At 38.9% G+C, this 21,874-nt stretch overlaps 1 protein-coding gene and 1 long non-coding RNA gene across 4 annotated transcripts in view; one reads left to right on the top strand and one right to left on the bottom strand.

The window, feature by feature from the left end:
- LOC126189044 (fibroblast growth factor receptor 3-like) overlaps positions 1–21,874 on the bottom strand; it is a 472,954-nt gene that overhangs the window by 11,811 nt on the left and 439,269 nt on the right. For all 3 annotated transcript variants that reach the window (XM_049930898.1, XM_049930897.1, XM_049930896.1), the window contains exons 16-21: positions 16,278–16,404; positions 9,158–9,296; positions 8,924–9,050; positions 7,221–7,464; positions 6,556–6,860; positions 5,663–5,856 (exon numbers count right to left, since the gene is read on the bottom strand). In XM_049930898.1, coding sequence (XP_049786855.1) covers positions 5,663–5,856; positions 6,556–6,860; positions 7,221–7,464; positions 8,924–9,050; positions 9,158–9,296; positions 16,278–16,404 — 1,136 coding nt within the window. The remainder of the gene's footprint in view (positions 1–5,662; positions 5,857–6,555; positions 6,861–7,220; positions 7,465–8,923; positions 9,051–9,157; positions 9,297–16,277; positions 16,405–21,874) is intronic.
- Positions 1–21,874, top strand: part of LOC126189045 (uncharacterized) — a 59,345-nt gene that overhangs the window by 34,942 nt on the left and 2,529 nt on the right. Inside the window, exon 2 of the long non-coding RNA XR_007537902.1 lies at positions 11,339–11,483. This is a non-coding gene — a long non-coding RNA (uncharacterized LOC126189045). The remainder of the gene's footprint in view (positions 1–11,338; positions 11,484–21,874) is intronic.

Here is a 21,874-nt window from a genome sequence, read left to right as displayed (position 1 = left end):
TAGATGTGGAATCTAACCACAATTTATTGGTTATGAACTGTAGATTAAAACTAAAGAAATTGCAAAAATGTGGGAAATTAAGGAGACGGGTCTTAAGGAGGCTGAAAGAACCAGAGGTTGTTGAGAGATTCAGAGGGAGCATTAGACAAAGATTAATTAGAACAGGGGAAAGAAATATGGTAGAAGATGAATGGGTAGCTTAGAAATGAAATAGTGAAGGCAGCAAGGATCAAATAGATAAAAAGAAAAGGTCTAGTAGAAATCCTTGAATAAGACTGGAAGTATTGAATTTAACTGTTGAAAGGAGGAAATATAAAAATGCAGCAAATGAATCAAGCAAAAGGGAATACAAACATCTAAAAAATGGGATTGACAGACTGGCTAAGTAGGAATGGTTAGAGGGAAAATGTAAGGATTTAGAAGTGTATTTCACTATGGGAAAGATAGATACTGGCTCCAGGAAAATTATGAAGAGGGCTTTGTAGAAAGGGAAACAGATGTATGAATATGAAGAGCTCAGATGGAAAAGTAATCCTAAGCAAAGAAGGGAAGCTGAAAGATGAAGGGAGTATGTAGAGGGTCTACACAAGGGAGTTGAACTTGAAGGCAATATTATAGAAATGGAAGAGGACTTACATCTACATAGATACTCTGCAAGCCACCATACGGTGCGTGGTGAAAGGGACTTACATGAAGATGAGATGGGAGGTATAATACTGTGAGAAGAATTTGAATCAGAACTGAAAGATGTAAGTCAAAACAAGGCTGCAGGAGTAGATGACATCCCATCGAAACTACTGACAGTCTTGGGAGAGCCAGCTGTGACAAAACACTACCATATAGTGTGCAAGATGTGTGAAACAGGTGAAATACCCTCGGACTTCAAGGAGAATGTAATAATTCAAATTCCAATGAAAGCAGATGCCTACAAGTGCGAATATTCCCAAAGAATCAGTTTAATAAGTCATGGCTGCAAAATACTAACATGAAGGGAAAAACTGGTAGAAACTGACCTCGAGGAAGATCAATTTGGATTCTGGAGAAACATAGAAAGTCACGAGGCAATACAGATCTCACAACTTATCTTAGAAGAAAGGTTAATGAAAATCAAACATGCATTTATAGCCTTTGTAGGATTAGAGAAAGCATTTGACAGTGTTTACTGGAATACTCTCTTTGAAATTTTGAAGGTAACAGGGGCAAAATACAGGGAGCAAAAGGCTAGTCATAACTTGTACAGTAACCAGAAGGCAATTATAAGAGTTGAGGGGCATGAAAGGGAAGCAGTAGTTGAGAAGGGAGTGAGACAGGACTGTAGCATATTACCAATGTTATTCAATATGCACATTGAGCAAATAGTAAAGGAAACAAAAGAATGATTTGGAATAGAAATTAAAGTTCATGGAGAAGAAATAAGAACTTTGAGATTTGATGATTACACTGTTATTCTGTCAGAGACAGCAAAGATCTTGGAAAATCAGTTGAATGGGGTGGACACTGTCTTGACAGGAGGATATAAGATGAACACCGACAAAAGCAGAACAAGGGTAATGGAATGTAGTCAAGTTAAATCAGATAATGCTGAGGGAATTTGATTATGAAATGGCACTTAAATAACTAGGTGAGTTTTGCTTTTTTGGCAGCATAATAAATGATGATGGCCAATCTAGAGAGGATATAAAATGTAGACTAGAATTGGCAAGGAAAGCATTTCTGAAGTAAAGAAATTTGTTAACATGAAATGTAGATGTAAGTGTTAGGAAATCTTTTCTGAAAGTATCTGTATGGAGTGTAGCCATGAATGGAAACATGGATGGTAAATAGTTTAGAGAAGAAGAGAATAGAAGCTCTTAAAATGTGGTGCAACAGAAGAATGCTGAAGATCTACAGAAGAATGCTGAAGACTAGTTGAGTAGATCACATAGCTAATGAAAAGGTACAGAATACAACTGGGAGAGAAGAAATTTGTGGCACAACCTGACTAGAAAATGGGGTTGGTTGTTAGGACACATACTGAGACATCAAGGGATCACCAATTTAGTATTGGACAGAAAGTGTGGGGGTAAAAATTATAGAGGGAGACCAAGAGACAAATACACCCAGATTCAGAAGGACATATGTTGCAGTAGTTATTCAGAAATGAAGAGGCTTGCACAGGATAGAGTAGTACAGAGAGTTGTATCAAGTCAGTCTTTGGACTGTAGAATTTTGCACATAGCATAATTTTATCATCACTAACATTTGACTTAAGAATCATGAAAGAAGGCTGTGTATGTGGAAGAGACCCAGGGAAATCGAAAATTTTCAGATTAATTATTTTAATATAAGACAGAAATTTCAAAACTATATTTTATGCTGTTAGAGAATTCTAGAGGCAGATGTGGATCCTGGCCATAATTTATGGATTATGAACTGCACACGCACATATCCATCCGCCTGTGTCTGTATATGTGCGGATGGATAGGTGTGTGTGTGCAAGTGTATACCTGTTCTTTTTTCCCCCTAAGGTAAGTCTTTCCGCTCCCGGGATTGGAATGACTCCTTACCCTCTCCCTTAAAACCCACATCTTTTCGTCTTTCCCTTTTCTTCCCTCTTTCCTGATGAAGCAACCGTTGGTTGCGAAAGCTTGAATTTTGTGTGTATGTTTGTGTGTCTATCAACATGCCAGTGCTTTTGTTTGGTAAGTTACATCATCTTTATAGTATATGTGTGGATGGATATGTGTGTGTGTGCGAGTGTATACCCGTCCTTTTTTCCCCCTAAGGTAAGTCTTTCCGCTCCCGGGACTGGAATGACTCCTTACCCTCTCCCTTAAAACCCACATCCTTTCGCCTTTCCCTCTCCTTCCCTCTTTCCTGATGAGGCAACAATTTGTTGCGAAAGCTTGAATTTTGTGTGTGTGTTTGTGTTCGTTTGTGTGTCTGTCGACCTGCCAGCACTTTCATTTGGTAAGTCACATCATCTTTGTTTTTAGGTATATATATATATATATATATATATATATATACACACACACACACACACACACACACACACACACACACACACACACACACACATATATATATATATATATATATATATATATATATACCTAAAAACAAGGATGATGTGACTTACCAAATGAAAGTGCTGGCAGGTCGACAGACACACAAACGAACACAAACATACACACAAAATTCAAGCTTTCGCAACAAACTGTTGCCTCATCAGGAAAGAGGGAAGGAGAGGGAAAGACGAAAGGATGTGGGTTTTAAGGGAGAGGGTAAGGAGTCATTCCAGCCCTGGGAGCGGAAAGACTTACCTTAGGGGGAAAAAAGGACGGGTATACACTCGGACACACACACATATCAATCCACACATATCATATATAAACACACACACACACACACACACACACACACACACACACACACACACCTCATGTACACATGACCACCATCTCTGGCTTCCAGTCTGAGCTGCCAGAGATGGCAATCATAAGGACATGATGTGTACTTGCTGATGAGAATGAATGTGTGTGTGTTTTCTTTTCTGACAAAGGCTTCTTTTCTGAAAACTAATGGGTAAGTGTCCTTTCATTGTGCCTATATGCAACTCAATGTGTCATCTTAACAGTGAGTAGGACTCTATCTTTATCTTGTATTGTTAATGAAATATTTGTATCATTTGTTTTGAAGTGGTTTAATGTGGAAAACTAACAATTGATTAGAAATTTTCAATGTAGAGCACAAGAGACAGTTGTGTATATTATCAGACAGTTTAAACTACACTCCTGGAAATTGAAATAAGAACACCGTGAATTCATTGTCCCAGGACGGGGAAATTTTATTGACACATTCCTGGGGTCAGATACATCACATGATCACACTGACAGAACCACAGGCACATAGACACAGGCAACAGAGCATGCACAATGTCGGCACTAGTACAGTGTATATCCACCTTTCGCAGCAATGCAGGCTGCTATTCTCCCATGGAGACGATCGTAGAGATGCTGGATGTAGTCCTGTGGAACGGCTTGCCATGCCATTTCCACCTGGCGCCTCAGTTGGACCAGCGTTCGTGCTGGACGTGCAGACCGCGTGAGACGACGCTTCATCCAGTCCCAAACATGCTCAATGGGGGACAGATCCGGAGATCTTGCTGGCCAGGGTGGTTGACTTACACCTTCTAGAGCACGTTGGGTGGCACGGGATACATGCGGACGTGCATTGTCCTGTTGGAACAGCAAGTTCCCTTGCCGGTCTAGGAATGGTAGAACGATGGGTTCGATGACGGTTTGGATGTACCGTGCACTATTCAGTGTCCCCTCGATGATCACCAGTGGTGTACGGCCAGTGTAGGAGATCGCTCCCCACACCATGATGCCGGGTGTTGGCCCTGTGTGCCTCGGTCGTATGCAGTCCTGATTGTGGCGCTCACCTACACGGCGCCAAACACGCATACGACCATCATTGGCACCAAGGCAGAAGCGACTCTCATCGCTGAAGACGACATGTCTCCATTCGTCCCTCCATTCACGCCTGTCGCGACACCACTGGAGGCGGGCTGCACGATGTTGGGGCGTGAGCGGAAGACGGCCTAACGGTGTGCGGGACCGTAGCCCAGCTTCATGGAGACGGTTGCGAATGGTCCTCGCCGATACCCCAGGAGCAACAGTGTCCCTAATTTGCTGGGAAGTGGCGGTGCGGTCCCCTACAGCACTGCGTAGGATCCTACGGTCTTGGCGTGCATCCGTGCGTCGCTGCGGTCCGGTCCCAGGTCGACAGGCACGTGCACCTTCCGCCGACCACTGGCGACAACATTGATGTACTGTGGAGACCTCACGCCCCACGTGTTGAGCAATTCGGCGGTACGTCCACCCAGCCTCCCGCATGCCCACTATACGCCCTCGCTCAAAGTCCGTCAACTGCACATACGGTTCACGTCCACGCTGTCGCGGCATGCTACCAGTGTTAAAGACTGCGATGGAGCTCCGTATGCCACGGCAAACTGACTGATACTGACGGCGGCGGTGCACAAATGCTGCGCAGCTAGCGCCATTCGACGGCCAACACCGCGGTTCCTGGTGTGTCCGCTGTGCCGTGCGTGTGATCATTGCTTGTACAGCCCTCTCGCAGTGTCCGGAGCAAGTATGGTGGTTCTGACACACCGGTGTCAATGTGTTCTTTTTTCCATTTCCAGGAGTGTATATGCCAGTTTACTAATAAAATTGATTTTCTGGTTTATTTTCTCATAAATAATTGTGATTAATCAGTGCATCTTTGTAATTTTACTTTATTATTTAAATATTATGACAGACATATTTATCTTCAACTGCAGTTTATTTTCCTATTTCTCTATCTCTCATGTCTCCCTCCATCTCAGTTCTAACCTTGCATTCCTGTTCGTTTTAGCCATATTATAAGTAAATTTGATCACACATGAACTTCATAATTAATCATATCCATTCTGTAACAATTTAGATTTATATCTGTATTTAAAAAGGAGACATGTCTTTGAATAATCAATGACAGCTAAGCTGTGCATTAAAAACAGTGAATTACAAGGCATAAAACGAATACAGAGTTGATGCTTTGCTCTTTCTTAAACTACTTCGCTTGGTAGCCATATGGATCATTTTAATAAAGGAAAAAAAACCCATGAAATAATACTCACACATCAGACTGAGTTGTGTATACCCTATGGAATAAGGCCTCAGGTGCCATCCATTTCACAGGTAACCTTCCATCAGTAGTTTTACGGTAGTAGTCATGACAGTGTATATCTCTTGCCAGACCAAAATCAGCAATTTTGAGAATATATTCATCACTTACAAGAACATTTCTTGCTGCTAGATCCCTATGGATGCACTGAAAATAGATTTTTGTTTTGGTATGTATTTCAGAGTTGTTGTAAATCAATCACTTCACAAAGTACTTATTTTGCATTCATAATATGTTGTATCTAAAAACTATTTAAAAATGGAGATACTTTATATTATCTCAATAATCTGGTTCCAAATTTCAGAATTGACAATGAACAGTTCCCAGTAAAAATTGTCACTTCAGTAACTTGCTTCATTATTAATTTCAGAAAGCTCAGACCAAAAATCCTTTTGATGAGGAAGACATGTACTGAGATCAAATTATTTGATAGGAAAATCTGAGATTATACACTTCTCATGTTTTATCTGTATCTAAAGCTTAGTGCAAATGTGGAAGAAACCCTTGCAGGCAAGTAAGTGAAATGTTTATGCTTTGCTGCTGTTTCATAGTATAAACTGCAGATCATTTAATATTTGGTAACATTTGATGCTCATGAAAGGATTTAAAAATCATCTTACACATTTTGTGTTTTCAACTCTTGTGTGAGAATACTTGAATCCTATGGAAATCATGAAAAGAGTTATCTTAAGTTTTACTTACAAATAAACATATAAATGTGAGCCCCACAAAAGAAGTATTTACACCCATTGACAAATTTAATTATACACATGTTTTATTGTCAATAAACTTTAACAGTTTCCTTTTTAAGTAATGCTCATGAGGAAAACAAATTTTGCAGCTCACCCTTCTTGATGCTAGATACTCCATTCCTCTTGCAACTTGGTATGCAAATGAAACAAGATCTTTTTGAGTCAGTGTGTTTTTCTCTTTGAGGTCAGTACCAATAGCTGGTTCATATCCAGAGGATGGTCTTCGTTGTCGTAAGAAATCTCGAAGATTGCCATGTGGGGCATATTCCACAACTACATATAATGGACCATCTTGAGTGCAACAACCTAACAAGTTAATGATGTTAATATGCTTGCCAATCATCTTCATCATTTCCATTTCTGACACTAAATCCATCATCTCAGCATCAGTGTGCCCCTCTGAAAAATTAATCCAACTTAATGAGTCTGGCACTGCTCCTTGTCATGGTATACTAAATAGACCCAAGCACCGATAAAAGCACTTTCATCAAATATATGGAACTGAATCTTCTGTCTCAAATCTTAATTTTGAGATCTGCTGACATAGTAAATAAGTGTCTCACATCACTGTTACCTATTGAAATTCATCTATGACAAACTAACCATGACATTTTGCATTTCAATATATTTCATTTTATGACCTTATTCTGTACTCATTTGCCTTTCAGATATAGACACTATGGCACATACAAACTGAATTAACTTACTCATTAATTCATTTAACATAACAAATATAAAATAAACTGTTTTATATCATACCTTTTAACATTTTAACTGCTACAATAGTACTGACTCCATGTTTTACAATTCCTTGTGCCTCAGCTTTGACTACTTTTCCAAAAGCACCTTCACCCAATGATTTACCAAGAGTAAGTAGTTCCCTTGGAAATTCCCACTCAGAATCCAAAGGAAGTTCGTACTCAGATATCATTAAGTCAGAACCAGATGATGTGTTTGTCTGACCATGTGATTTTTGCTTCTCTATTTTCACAATTGGCATTAGCTGCAGAAGAAAATTGTAACAATACAATGGAACTGAGTTTGCACTTCTAGTCAAAAACTAAAGTAAGATTTTATGATAATCACATAAGGCATGTCATCATAATCACAATTTTTTTTGGTACCGTAAGTTGTCAGGTATGAAGGAGGGCAGGAATGAGTCATTTTTCATTAACTTCCACAGTGCATTGTACCATGAAATCTAGGTGGCATTAAAAGTGTAATAAGAAAACAATGATGTAATGAGAGAAATTCTATTACAACTAAAGGAAAATTATTAACTACGTAAATCACTAAATATAGTTCCAGTGGTGACCTTGATGTCTGTGTTGTTCCAAATGCAAATAATAGCTTACAATATTTGAGGATATGGTTTTGATTTTTATGTACCACTAACTAAAAAGAATATCAAATACTAAGCAGGAATCAACTTTAAAATGAAACTTTTAACAATGATCCAGAATGAGATTTTCGCTCTGCAGCGGAGTGTGCGCTGATATGAAACTTCCTGGCAGATTAAAACTGTGTGCCCGACCGAGACTCGAACTCGGGACCTTTGCTTTTCGCGGGCAAGTGCTCTACCATCTGAGCTACTGAAGTACGACTCACGCCCGGTACTCACAGCTTTACTTCTGCCAGTACTTCGTCTCCTACCTTCCAAACTTTACAGAAGCTCTCCTGCGAATCTTGCAGAACTAGCACTCCTGAACCTGGGGGATGTTTCCAGAATGAGATTTTCACTCTGCAGTGGAGTGTGCGCTGATAGTAGAGCACTTGCCCGCGAAAGGCAAAGGTCCCGAGTTCGAGTCTCGGTCGGGCACACAGTTTTAATCTGCCAGGAAGTTTTAACAATGATGTTTTGTATCAAGTTTTAGAGGACTCATCTACTGTAATGTTTATGCAGTTGTTAACATGATGGACTGGAGAGGTAGTGAAGAAAAGGTATCACAGTTCTTACAATATTGGGACAAATTATTCTATATAGTCAGATGTCAATTAGTAGATGAGTCATTGTGCACAGTAAATCAAAATCAAGTTATACATAAGGATTCTCAGAGGTGAAGAAAGCTTTTATGTTTGCATTCAAAGAGAAAAACAGAAGAGATGGAAATTAAAAATTTAGAAGTTCTGTCTAAAATGATAAAAACATTCACTTGCTTGTACTTGATCGTGTGAGAAAGCAAAATATGTGTTTTTTTAATGCAATAATTTTTAAAAAATGAGTTTGATATGCTTACTTCAAAATGCTTGATGCATTAAAACAAAAATAAAAATTCTTTCTTGCAAGGTTTAGTTTTTAGTTCAAAAAGGTAAATATCATATATGAATACAATTCAAGTAGTTTTTCTTAAATTCTCTCCACATATTTACAACAGTTCAGTCCCACCCTTAGTTTGTAGGAAGGGAAGATATAGCTTAAACATAATGCTACATTGTTTCATTTGAAAATGTAAGCAATTTACCAGGGGTTCCTGTGTGTTCTGTGCATTTGATAACTGCTGTTTTTCAACTATAACTTTCTTAGTCCACTGTGTTACCACAGCAGCTCTTGCAGCAATTTCAATAGCTTGCAGTTTTTGTTTCTTCTCCCTGAAAAAGAAACAGAGGAATTTGAGACTTCATGTTCAGTTCATCATTTAAAGTGTATAAAATCTTATTGAAAATGCCATAGGAACTTGTGTCATGATAGATCTTACCTGTTAAGCTTCTTGAAGATGCATACCATTGAAAACATTCCAACAAAAAATATAGCACATAAAACACCGACAAGCGTGTTGACTAACATTGGATGCGGACGCTGAGTGATGGTGATGGTTGGGTCATTGACTTCCAGAGCTGGAAAACATGTATATCAAAAAACTTAATATTTTTGGATTTGTATTTTTCCTGTAAATATAATTAACATTTTGCAATCATTTAACTTTGTTTTACATATATTCAGTATGCTAGAAATACTGAATATAACACATACAGTAAAATCTTGATGCACTATACAGGGTGAAAAGTATTTAAACCGACAAACTCTGGGAGGCTGTAGGGCACATCAAAACAAATATTTTTATCTAATGTCATTTTTTCCTTCGAGAATTATTTAAATCGGTGGAGGTCATATTTCGTACTACGTAGCGCACCACAACGGATGAGCTGCACAGCAGGTTTATCAACAACAATATCCTAATCGCCATATCCCGCATCATAGGACCTTTGCTGCTGAGTACCAACTGTCTGCGTGAGACTGGGTCATTTAGCAGATTACCTGGACAAGGACGCCGTTGCACGGTAATAATGCTGCAATTTGAGGAAGCTGTCTTGCAGCACTTCTATCAGCACTCGTGCAATTGCACGTAACATGGGGACGAATCAGATGAATGTAAGAAAAGTCCTTCGAGAGCAATTCTTATGTCCATTTCATTTACAACGTGTTCATAACCTGGAGCCAGTTGATTATCCACCCAGAGTACAGTTTTCGCAGTGGTACCTAGAACAGTGTGAAATGCATCCTACATTTCCATCCTCTGTGTTGTTTACTGATGAAGCAACGTTTGGGCATGATTGAGTCTTCAACATGCACAATTCGCATGTTTGGAGTGAGAATAACCCAGATGCCAAAGTTACTAGCGCTCATCAAGTGTGATTCTTCGTTAAGGTGTGGGTCGGTGTTGTTGGGGACTGTTTAATTGGGCCATATATGCTACCTAGGCCATTAAATGGCAGGCACTATTACAATTTTCTCGCCAGAGCATTGCCAGAATTGCTGGAAGACGTCCTGCTCCCTACAAGACAACTCATATGGTTCCAATATGATGGGGTGCCGGCACATTTAAGTCGTCATGTGCGTCGATTCCTGGACCGATGGTTCCCAGAATGGAGGCATTTCTGAAAATCTACTGTACTAGAAATTGGGTTGTGTTAATGTGTTATCTCTTGGTCATAAAAAAATGGAAAAGTGTTTGTTGGTTTAATTAATTTGCTGTCAGAGAAATCTTCCTCTACCGGTCTAAATACTCCTCATAGGAAAAAATGACATCAGGGGAAAATATTTGTTTTGATGTCCCCTACAACCACCTAGAGTTTGTCAGTTTAAATACTTTTCACCCTGTATAAAGGGGAGCAGTAACTATAAACAGTTGATGAATAGTATATTTAGATTCTACAGAACTTTGAATATCATAATTGAATTTATTGCTTGCTCATCTCTTTCATATTGTAAAGATTTCATTATTTGCAGTTACTTTTTGTGAGTTTCTATATGACATAAAAATGACAATTCTTCTCCTTTCATTACAAGACTTTTGCTACTGAATTAATTTGTCTACTATTTTGATATTTTGAATACATTGTCAGTAGTGGTGAAACAAGTTCAGTGGTGGTGAAACAGTGACAGACATATTTTATTAATATTTATGTTTTTTATCACTAGCACTTGTAACAGATTGTATTGTTCAGAATACACACATTCATTTATAGAATGGCAAATGCAAAAACTTTTTGCATCACGATCACTATTTTTAATTACTGAGTCACAAGGATGATACACCGAGGAACAAAAAATGCAAATTGATAAAAAATATAATGCACTATAGAAATGACAGAAAATAGAATTATGAGTGAAAGTTTCAGTGTTTTAGAGGAATATAGCAAAGACTGGTACAAGAAAGTGAAATGGTTTGTGGAATTCATTACCTTATTCTCTTATACATCCTGAAATAGACAAATACTGCTCTCTGCAACTGTGTAACAGCTTTTATACATGTACCATTGCAAGCTTTGCTTATAAAAAGAAAATAATTTATCTGAAGCTTGGCCATGTAGATCTGAAACTGAAGTGTAATATTAATAGTCTGTGGGGTCCAAATTTGTTTTTCTTTTGTTCCTAGATTTCACTGAATGTGACTGTATGCAAGAAATGGTAAACAGCAGATTTCATACCAATTATTGGATGATTCTCTTGCTGGAAATTGGTGGGACCATTCTTGTATTATAAGAAGGAAATGGCACATTAGCACCAAAGGAACATATCTGGTAAGCCACAGTAGTGTTCAAATTCACTTTCCAACAAATGCCCTTTTTACTTTTTTAAATTAATGTGGGAAATCAAGAGATGGTTGATTCAATTTGTCATACTTTAATCATTACTCTCTTTCTCTCATCTGAGAGAAGAGGTAACACAAACTTTTGTATTTTATGATGTTGTAGGTATTGTATCTATGTTTTCCACTGCAGTATCACTTATCAGAAGCAAACCTTTCTAAAAACTGTGGAGGGATTTACAGTTAACATAAGAGAATTATAAAATCTCAGAAGGAAAAATCACTCTACAAAAATTATAAAATTATGAAATCAGCCAGTTATTACCATCAGGAAGCAAATTATTATTTTATTTATTTATTGCCCATTTTGTCACATTCATGATATAGGATTTTTCAAAATATGAGGTCGTGTCAAATTTTACATATTTGCATTAAATTTCAAAATAGTGGTGGATGTAAGTTGTAATATTACATCTAGATTGGTAGGTTTCTTACTGACATGTTTGTATGTACATACAAAACTACATTGCCATGCCTTTCATAGATATCCATCACTCACCAGCTGACAGATATCAAGTTATGCAAAGAGCCAATGAGCAAGCAGCTTGTCATCCCTGCCACCAGCAGCCAATCATGCAGATTGATTGTACTCATTGCCATGAATATTTAACCAGTGGCACCATGTCTCTATAGGCAGCCTACACTCAGTCCACAGAAAGTTCACAGTGGGTTGGAGTCCACGCTAAAAAGCTAGGAGCACTATCTACAGCAGTTGTCAGGAAACTGTATCACTGCCAGTACATTGAACATCCCAGGAGTTGTCTCAGAATATAACTTGGTGGATACAGTCTAGGAAGAGGAACTATCAGACTTGTACTGCATGTCAGGTTACAGACGTTGCTACTGGAAGTTATCCAATCCGGGAAGTGTCATTTCTGTTCAGTTATACCAGAGTTCTATGTTTCATTTGAATGTTCCAGTAAATTCAGTTATTGTAATTGAATGGCTTATTTGTGTAGTTGTTTCCAACACTACACTGATGCAGTGGTATTAAGGCAACATGCTACTGAACAGAGAGCCAAGTCACAACAGTAGAGCAATTTGTTTTGAGTCCAGCCTGCAGGATATTGCATCTCCTTGGTACTGTGGTTCACAGCTTCCACTTCTCCTGCAGCTGTGGGCACTGTTAGTGTGTTCTGTGCTATGAATTCTTATTGTGTGTGGGGGGTATGTTCACTGTCAAACCTCTGCATTTCCCCTGTTTGACCCACAGTGGAACCAATGGACATGCTACTTGGACTGCTTGGACCAAAAGTTTGCTTCTTATGGATATGTAAAAAAGTGTGCATTTTTATAGGTCACTACTGGTGCTCCTGTGTTTTAACTTTTAAAGCAGCTATTTCCAGATAAGCAACCAAGTGAACTGAGTTACACAGATATAACGCATAAACTAGGCACATACAGTGACAGAAAAAAAAAAACCATGCAGAGACATGCCTGCCATCTTTCGCCATTTTTCGTTTATGTCACACAACTCTTTCTTGCTGTTGCAATTTTTTTTCATCAATGTATGTAAGCTGATGTCTTCATCCCCTTCCATTCCATTGGGCCCCTTTGGGATACAAACTGGATGGTCATTCTGGATGCATCCACTGTGTACCCGTATGTCATGCAATGGGACAACCCACAGGTGCCCCGTATCAGCCAAGTGCCTTGGCAAATCTACTGAGTGGATGCAATTCCTCACCCCATTATGCCTGACTCCAATGTTAACTTCGTGCTGTGGGATCCTTCGTCAATCAATGTGGCTGACTGCACAGTATCTACCAAGGCACCTCGGACGAACTCACCTACAACTTCTCCCATCTGCCTCTGCCCCCCCTCCCCTACAAGGGCCTTCTACTGTTGTCCTTCAGATGGACAACTCTCTCCACTTCTGCTCTCCTTCCAGGTTCTCACTGCTGGGAACGTTTTATGAGCTCAACAGGCTACACCCTCTGTCCAGGTCAGAGCTGTGCTGCTGCAATGTTCTCTGCTCCCCTCCTGTACTGCAACAGCACTCCATCAACCAGTTCCCATGCTTCAGTCCCTTTGGTCTGTCTCAATCTCAGAACTCTTCTCAATTCCAGATGCCATTGGCCCATCTCCATGCCAGGCAGAAGAGGACATTTCACAACTTTCCTGCCAGTGGCAGCATCCTACTTCATCAACTGACAACTGGACACCAAATGGATGTCACACCAGTCATTGTTCCAGGCCACGCCAAAGATTTTCGCTTTCCCTTCTGTGAGGGATAGGGACGTTATCCTCCAGCACCTGCTGGTTGACATCCCTTTGTATGTTGTTGTGAAATCAATTGCATAATCAGATGCAAAGACCATTCAGCATGGTAGATAATGTGATGGCCACTTCAAGATGGCACCACAGCCATTAGAACTTTACTGCAGCCAATGGAACTACATTGCCACACCTTCCATAGACTCTAATCACTCTTCTCATGCCATCATGTTATGCGGAGAGCCAGTGAGCAAGCAGATTGTCATCCCAGCCAGCAGCAGCCAGTCACGCAGGTTGAGTGTACCCATCCACGTGATAATTTAATCAGTGCTACCAGGCCTCTGTGAGCAGCCTATGCTCAGTTCACTTTGAGTTTACAGCAGGTTGGAGTCCATCCTAAAAAAAACCAGTGAGCACTGTCTACAGCAACCATCAGGGAGCAGTATCACTGCTAGTACAGCAGACCACTCACCAGTTATCTCAGAATATAACTTGGGAGCTATAGAAGAATGGAAAAGAAAATTGAGGATGTGCTAGATGATGATCAGTTTGGCTTTAGAAAAGGTAAAGGCACCAGAGAAGCAATTATGATGTTGCAGTTGATAATGGAAGGAAGACTAAAGAAAAATCAAGACACATTCTTAGGATTTGTCGACCTGGAAAAAGTGTTCAACGATGTAAAATCGTGCAAGATGTTAAGATACAATATGTACAAGAACCAGGGGGAATAATAAGAGTGGGTGACCAAGAATGAAGTACTCACATTAAAAAGGGTGTAAGACAAGGGTATAGTCTTTTCCCCCTGCTGTTAAATCTGTACATTGAAGAAGCAATGATGGAAATAAAAAGATAGTTTCAGGAATTGAATTAAAATTCAATGTGAATGGATATCAATGATACGATTCGCTTATGACATTGCTATCCTGAGTGAAAGTGAAGAAGAATTACATGATATGCCGAATGGAATGAACAATCTAATGAGTACAGAATGTGGACTGAGAGTGAATCAAAGCAAGACAAAAGTAATGAGAAGTAGCAGAAACGATGATGATGATGATGATAATGATTGGCTTATGAGGCACTCAGATGCGTGGTCATAAGTGCCCATACACATTCCCAATCTGTACACAGTCCAATCTAGCCACTTACATAAATGATGATGGAATGATGAGGACAACACTAACACCCAGACCCGAGGCAGAGAAAATCCCTAACCCGGCCGGGAATTGAACCCGGGACCCCATGATCCAGAGGTAGCAATGCTAACCACTAAACCACAAGCTGCGGACAGCAGAAATGAGAACAGCAAGAAACTGAACATCAGGATTGATGGTTATGATGTAGATGAAGTTAAGGAATTCTGCTACCTAAGCAGCAAAATAACCAATGATGGACAGAGCAAGAAGGACATCGAAAGCAGACTAGCACTGACAAAAAGGGCATTTCTGGCCAAGAGAAGTCTATTAATATCAAACATAGGCCTTGATTTGAGGAAGAAATTTCTGAGAATGTGCATCTGGAGCACAGCATTATATGGTAGTGAAAATTGGAACAGAAGAGAACCAAAACATTTGAGATGTGGTTCTACAGGTGAATGTTGAAAATTAGGTGGAGACATAAGGTAGGAATGAAGATGTTCTGTACAGAATCGGAGAGGAAAGGAATATGTGGAAAACACTGATAAGTAGAAGGGACAGAGAGGAATTCATGGTGGGCCGCATCAAACCAGTCAGGAGACGAATGACCATCACCTCCTCCACCCCCTCCCCTTAAAAAAAAAATAAAAAAAAAAATTTTAAAATTTTTTAAAAAAAGTCAGGTTATGTACTTAGTTATTGGAAGCTAACCATTCCAGGAAATGTTATTTACTTTCAGATATAACAGAGTTCTACATTTCTTTTGCAGTAAATGCAGTTACTGTAATTGGATAATTTATTTGTGTAGTTGTACTGGCACAGTCATACTAGGGTGATAGCTACTGAACAGATAGCCACATCACAACAATACGAATAGACACAAAAGCCAAAAGCTGAAAAGTTATTGGAAGATCTTGGTTGTTTTTACTAAAGTAAGAAATATTCTAGTTAAATATATGTAATAAAATAGAATTTCATGTTCACATAAATATGGCACAGAAAACACATAAGTACTGCTGATAGACACATATGAATGTACATGACACTATAGTAGCTTTTGAAATTATAATTTGCGTTCTTCAGGAGGAGAGTGGATTGTTGTATACAGAGACTTGGAGGGGGGGGGGGGTAATCTCTTTGATGTTCCCCCATTCATCATCGTTTAACCTCATCTTCACAATAGGTGGGTCCCCAGCCTACACCTCTTTACTATTCAAGGAAGCAAGTAATACTCTGACACTAGTAAGGTGTTTAAAAGTACTTTTATATATGTCCATGTGCAGTACTAAATGTGTCACCCCCTGAAGCTAAGTACTGACCAGTAATCCTTAATTATAATGTATCCATTGAAAAATGGGAAGTTTCTGACTCACCATCAACAACTTTCAGGTATGCACTTGCATAAGTGGTTCCCAAGCTATTTGCTGCTATACATGTGTACCATCCTTCATCATCATATGTGACATTATGTAGAACCAGTGTCTGAGGATCATCTTCTGGCTGTAATCAGTCACTGCTTAATTATGTAATGACATTTAGTGTATAATAGAATATCTGACTGATCTCACTATTGACTTACAGAATTATAGTCTAAGGCAATGCAGCAAAAGTAAATAAAACATTTATTCAGTAAAAGTAAGCAGTTAAGAATATTGCATAAATCAGTTAGTGACACATCTTGCACAGCTCCATTCACTTCTCAATGAGTTTACACTCTATATCGCACTTGTGAGCAATGCTGAAAAGAAGTTTGCATCAGCTGTCAAGATGAAAACTCTTGTCTTGATTGAGCTGGTTGTCTGCCAGTTGTATTTCCTCAGCTTCTTTGACCTCTGAATCTCAATAAGATGCTGCTATGGCCACTTTCATAATTTTTCATAATCTATGAAAAGGCAAGTGAAAAAACAATGTTCAGCCACTGCAAATTTGTTACGCTGTAAGAGGCAGGTGTACCACTGGTGCCCAATGCACCATACTTGTACAGTGTATGTGATTTGTTCTGTACAAACAAGGAAGTATATAGATTCCTGCCTTTTGAAGAAGCAGATCATCCTTCCCAGACTCAGAAGAGCTGCCATCAAGACCAGTAGGTCATAGATCAACAATGCAGGAAAAGATAGATTGCTACTTACCGTAAATCTGGTTGGGCAGGGGGTTGAGGGAGGGAGATGTCACCATGGCTTGCCTGCTGCCAACATGTTCAAGCTGATGTAGGCTGCAGTAGTTATGTTGTGTGAGTTGAAAAAATTTGTATAGGAGAAACTGGCACGAAGAGCTGCATGAAACCAGTCTTTGGACTCAAGACTGCAACAATAACCACAACTCAGTGCATCAATTCAGCAACTCTTCCCAGTTCTGCACCTTACTCGCAACTGCTCTTGTAGTGTTAACAACTCTCTATTTCAGGCTATGCATGAGTCCTGTATTTGATTACTGAGTGGTAGAGCCTTTCCCAAAGTGGCTTTGGTCAGTATCCCTTCACTCTTATGCATCCCTGTTGATAATGGATTAGCTTTCCTTACAACCATTGAATAACCCAATGTCCTTCAACTTTATCTTATTGATTTAGATGCAACACATCTGGCACTGAATGCATTTGTCCATGGGCTGCATGATCTACAGAATTTCTTTATCATTACATGGTTTTATAATATGATGGATAAGATTTAGTTGTTGCTCTTCAGATTTATGAATTCTCATCAGACCACCAACTAATAAAATTAGTGGAGCAATTCCATTTGAGAACGAAATGAATTATTACATTTATGATCCACATTTAATCATATAAGTAGTTTTCTTAATGTATTAACAAAATTTGTGGCTACTGTCATGCTTCTATGTGCAGTTCCCACATTATTTGGCACTAAATTAACAACACCACACTACAGACCAAGTATATATCTATTTAATTATAATAAAAATGAGAATGTTAAAAGTATCGTAGTGCCCCATCTACAATTTCTAGAAAATCTGTAACTGATGCTTAAAACTGCAAATATAAAAACAAAGCAAAAACTTTGCAGTTAGATAATTTAGGCAAGTGCATCATCATTCTCATTTTTAACATGCTGTTATTATAAATATAATCAACTATAAAGTTATACTTACATGAATCCAAAATAATTGAAAATTACAATGCAAGCCAAATCAACACCAAATATATTTCATTAAGTGCTCCTAATTACATCACATATTCTGCTATTTTGCTTTGCCCGGTATACAGACTTACAGCTGCTGTAATTGCATCTTGAGTATCAACCATAAAGTTACATGAAGGAAATGCCTTACAACAGTGATAATATGGGACATTAGGTGTATAAAGATTTTAATGCCAATGGAACTCCAGGAATTAGAAAAACATGGTTGGAACTTAATAATGCTGCCTTCACCAGTGTTTCACACATGAAGTATTCTGTTAATACCATTCTTTGACAAATCAATGCTACATGAAAGAAAGCTTTATAGTTGACCCACTACACTGTCCGTTAAACATTGAGCAGAAGACAACACCTACACCATAACACTTTAAAAATTAAGAGACTCACATTAAGATATCAGTATAAAGTACCAATTACTGTTGCAAAGTCAAAATATATGAATGAAAAACACCAAGGCTAGTTACCCAAATACCTTCACCTATTTGTTACAAAGGCAGGATATACAGACCTACTTAGACTGTTTGTCAAAACTGAATTCTGTTATTAACTCACATGTAAAACATAATAAATAACTGAGAAAAACATGTGAGGTGTAATAATTAAACAATGGAGAGCTCAGTATGAAATAACAATAGTGTGGATAGGATAGATTTTTACTCATAACATAGAAGAGGTGCTCAGTCGCAGAAGGCACAATGAGAAAGACTGCTAAAATAATTAAGCTTTTAGACAAAGTCTTCAAGGTAGGGCTGCTAGGGGCAGTGTTGAGAGGCTGTACTGAGGGGCAGGAGGAGAGGGGGAGGGGAACAGAGATGGGGGAAAGACTAGTACATACATTGGTGGGATAGTAGGCATGTGTAGTGCTGGAGTGGGAGCAAGGAAGGGGGAGAGCCGGGACTAGCAAAGGTTGAGGCCAGGGGGTTACAGGAGCGAAGAATATGTTGTAGAGAGAGTGTAATAATTGTGTAGAAATGAGAAATGAAATGTTTTGAATGTCACATTACAAGGAAATGTAGAATTCCGGTCCTCGCTATATTAGCAGACTGTAGACATAGCATATTTGGAAGAAAGGCATGTTGTTTAAACCTACCGGTAACAAATCTAGCAGCCTGCATCTGAACTGCTATGATGTTTTCTGTTAGTTGGACCTGGAAAGGATCCCAAACACTCAAACAGCACTCAAAAGTGGATCGCACTAGTGTCCTATAAGCAGACCCCTTTACAGATGAACCACACATTCCCAAAATTCTCCCGACAAACCGAAGTTGACTTGACCATTTGCCTTCCATGCTACAGTCCTCACGTGCTCATTCTATCTCATACTGCTTTGCAATGTTACGCTTAGATAATCATCATGATTGTGTCAAGTTGCACACTACTAATGCTGTACTGAAACAGTATGATTTTTTTTCTCTACTCATTTGCGTTAATTGACATATTTCTACATTTATAGGTAGCTGCCATTCATCACACCAACTTTAAATTTTGTGTAAGTCATCATGTATCCTCCTACAGTCACTAAATGACTAACACCTTTCCATACACCACAGCTTCATCAGCAAACAGCTGCAGACAGTGGCTTACCCTGTCTGCCACATCATTTATGTATATAGAAAATGACAGTGGTCATATCACATTTCCCTGGGGCACTCCTGATGATACCCTTGTCTCTGATGAACACTTCCCATCAAGAACAACATACTGGGTTCTGTTACTTAAGAAGTCTTTGAGCCACTCACGTACATGGGAACCTATGCCGTATGCTCGTACGTTTGTTAACAGTTTACAGAAATCTAGGAGAATGGAATCTGCTTATTGCCCTTCATCCATGGTTTGAAACAGCTCATGTTGTTTAAAGATATCAAGATGAATCCAGGAAAAATGACATCTTAACAAAAAACAATTAAATTTTGACAAATAATGAGAATAAGACAAAGCAAAATGTACCTATAGATAGTTAGGGCAACACAGGATGGCATCAAGAAATGATGTAGTCCCCAGAAAAGATTGAAAGCCAACACTGACAATGTCAAAGATGAAGCTGACAGAAAAGAAGAAGAACTGGTAAGTACAGCCATAATGTGGAAAACATGGAGAGGCATGGACCAAGCATTTGGTCAATTAGATCATAACAACAAATGAAGAAGAGACAGTGGTACTGTGATTCAATTTGTTGCAACATGGCAGAGAAACTGTAAAATGTGGCTTTCATTTTCATGTACAGCTTCTTAATCAGCAAAGATCACCAGTTCAGATTTATGAGTAACATTCTGGGTAACAACTAATACATTAACAGGATGCTACCAAGATATAAGCAAAAAAATTATGTACATCTGTGGACATGCAAGGCTGGCAATCTTTGCCTCTTACTTGCTACAACCATTTATACTTCCCTACAATTTTAATTATTTATTGAAAATAGTTGTTATTTCATGATATATTTGTAACTTAAGAGAGTGCTATAATTTAGATAGAATTTAAAAGGTGTACAACTATGCTTCTTCAATTTTTTCCCAACATTTGAGGCTTTAATGAAACAAATTGGTTACACATGTATCATTCAAAGTATTTTCCATCACTGGCCACTACTTTCTGCCATCTTTGGGCAGTGTATGAATCCCACGTCGAAAAAATTGTTCTACTTTTGAAGTGATCCACGAATCGATCCAATTTGTGACTTCTTCATGAGATCGGAAGTGTTGGTCAGCCAGGCAATGCACCACTGATTTAAACAGATGATAGTCAGAGGGAGCAATGTCTGGAGAATATGGCAGGTGGTGTAGGACTTCCCGTTTTAACGTTTCCAAGTACATTTTGACCTCTTTTGCAACGTGGGGTCGAGCGTTGTCATGCTGCAAAATCAATTTATCGTGCCTCTCACTGTATTGCAGCCATTTGTCTCTTAATGCTCTGCTCAAACACATTAATTGCATTCAATCATGAGCACCTGTGATTGTTTCATTTTGTTTTAACACCTCACAGTACACAATGCTGAGCTGGTCCCACCAAATGCAGAGCATGATCTTGGAGCCCTGAATATTCGGTTTGGCCGTCAGTGTGGAAGCATGGCCAGGTTATCCCCATGATTTTTTATGTTTAGGGTTACTGTAATGAACCCATTTTTCATCCCCAGCCACAACGAGATGCAGAAATCCCGTTCGTTTTTGCCTCTGAAGCAACTGTTCACAAACACACAAACGCCATTCAACGTCTCTTGATTTCAGCTCACACGGGCCCCAATTTCCTTCTTTCTGAATCATGCCCATAGCCTTGAGACATTTTGAAATGGCTTGCTGTGTCACTCCTACTAATCATGCCAATTCTTCTTGAGTTTGACACGAGTCTTGACTCAACATTGTCCCCAGTTCTGCATCTTCAAAAACATTCTCTCTTCCACCACTACGCCAGTCTAAGATGTTAAAATCACGATTCTTGAAGTGTTGAAACCACTCACGACACATTCTTTCACTAATAGCATCCTTAGCATACGTACTTGAGAGTAATTGATGAGACTCAGCTGCTGCTTTCTTCATATTGAAACAAAACAGTAACACCTCCTGCAAACGACGAGAATTAGGCTCATAAACTGACATTTTCAATCAAGAACAACTTTATGATGCAGACACAAATTGACTAATGTTTGAATGAGGTTATGTTGACTGAGGTCTGAGCTAACTGTCTGATGTCTGCAATCTGTTTCTTTTGACCGCTATCGGCAAACGGCGGAAGCAAAGTTGTACACCTTGTAACAATAAATTAGTTACAGTTTTAGTACATTTCTAGTAACAATACAAAAATATATAAGTACAGAT

This window comes from Schistocerca cancellata, chromosome 5 (assembly GCF_023864275.1).
Source record: "Schistocerca cancellata isolate TAMUIC-IGC-003103 chromosome 5, iqSchCanc2.1, whole genome shotgun sequence".
In the NCBI taxonomy this organism is placed as follows: Eukaryota; Metazoa; Arthropoda; class Insecta; order Orthoptera; family Acrididae; genus Schistocerca; species Schistocerca cancellata.
Note: the sequence above shows the minus strand (reverse complement) of the source record. Positions and strands in the feature narration are given on the sequence as shown.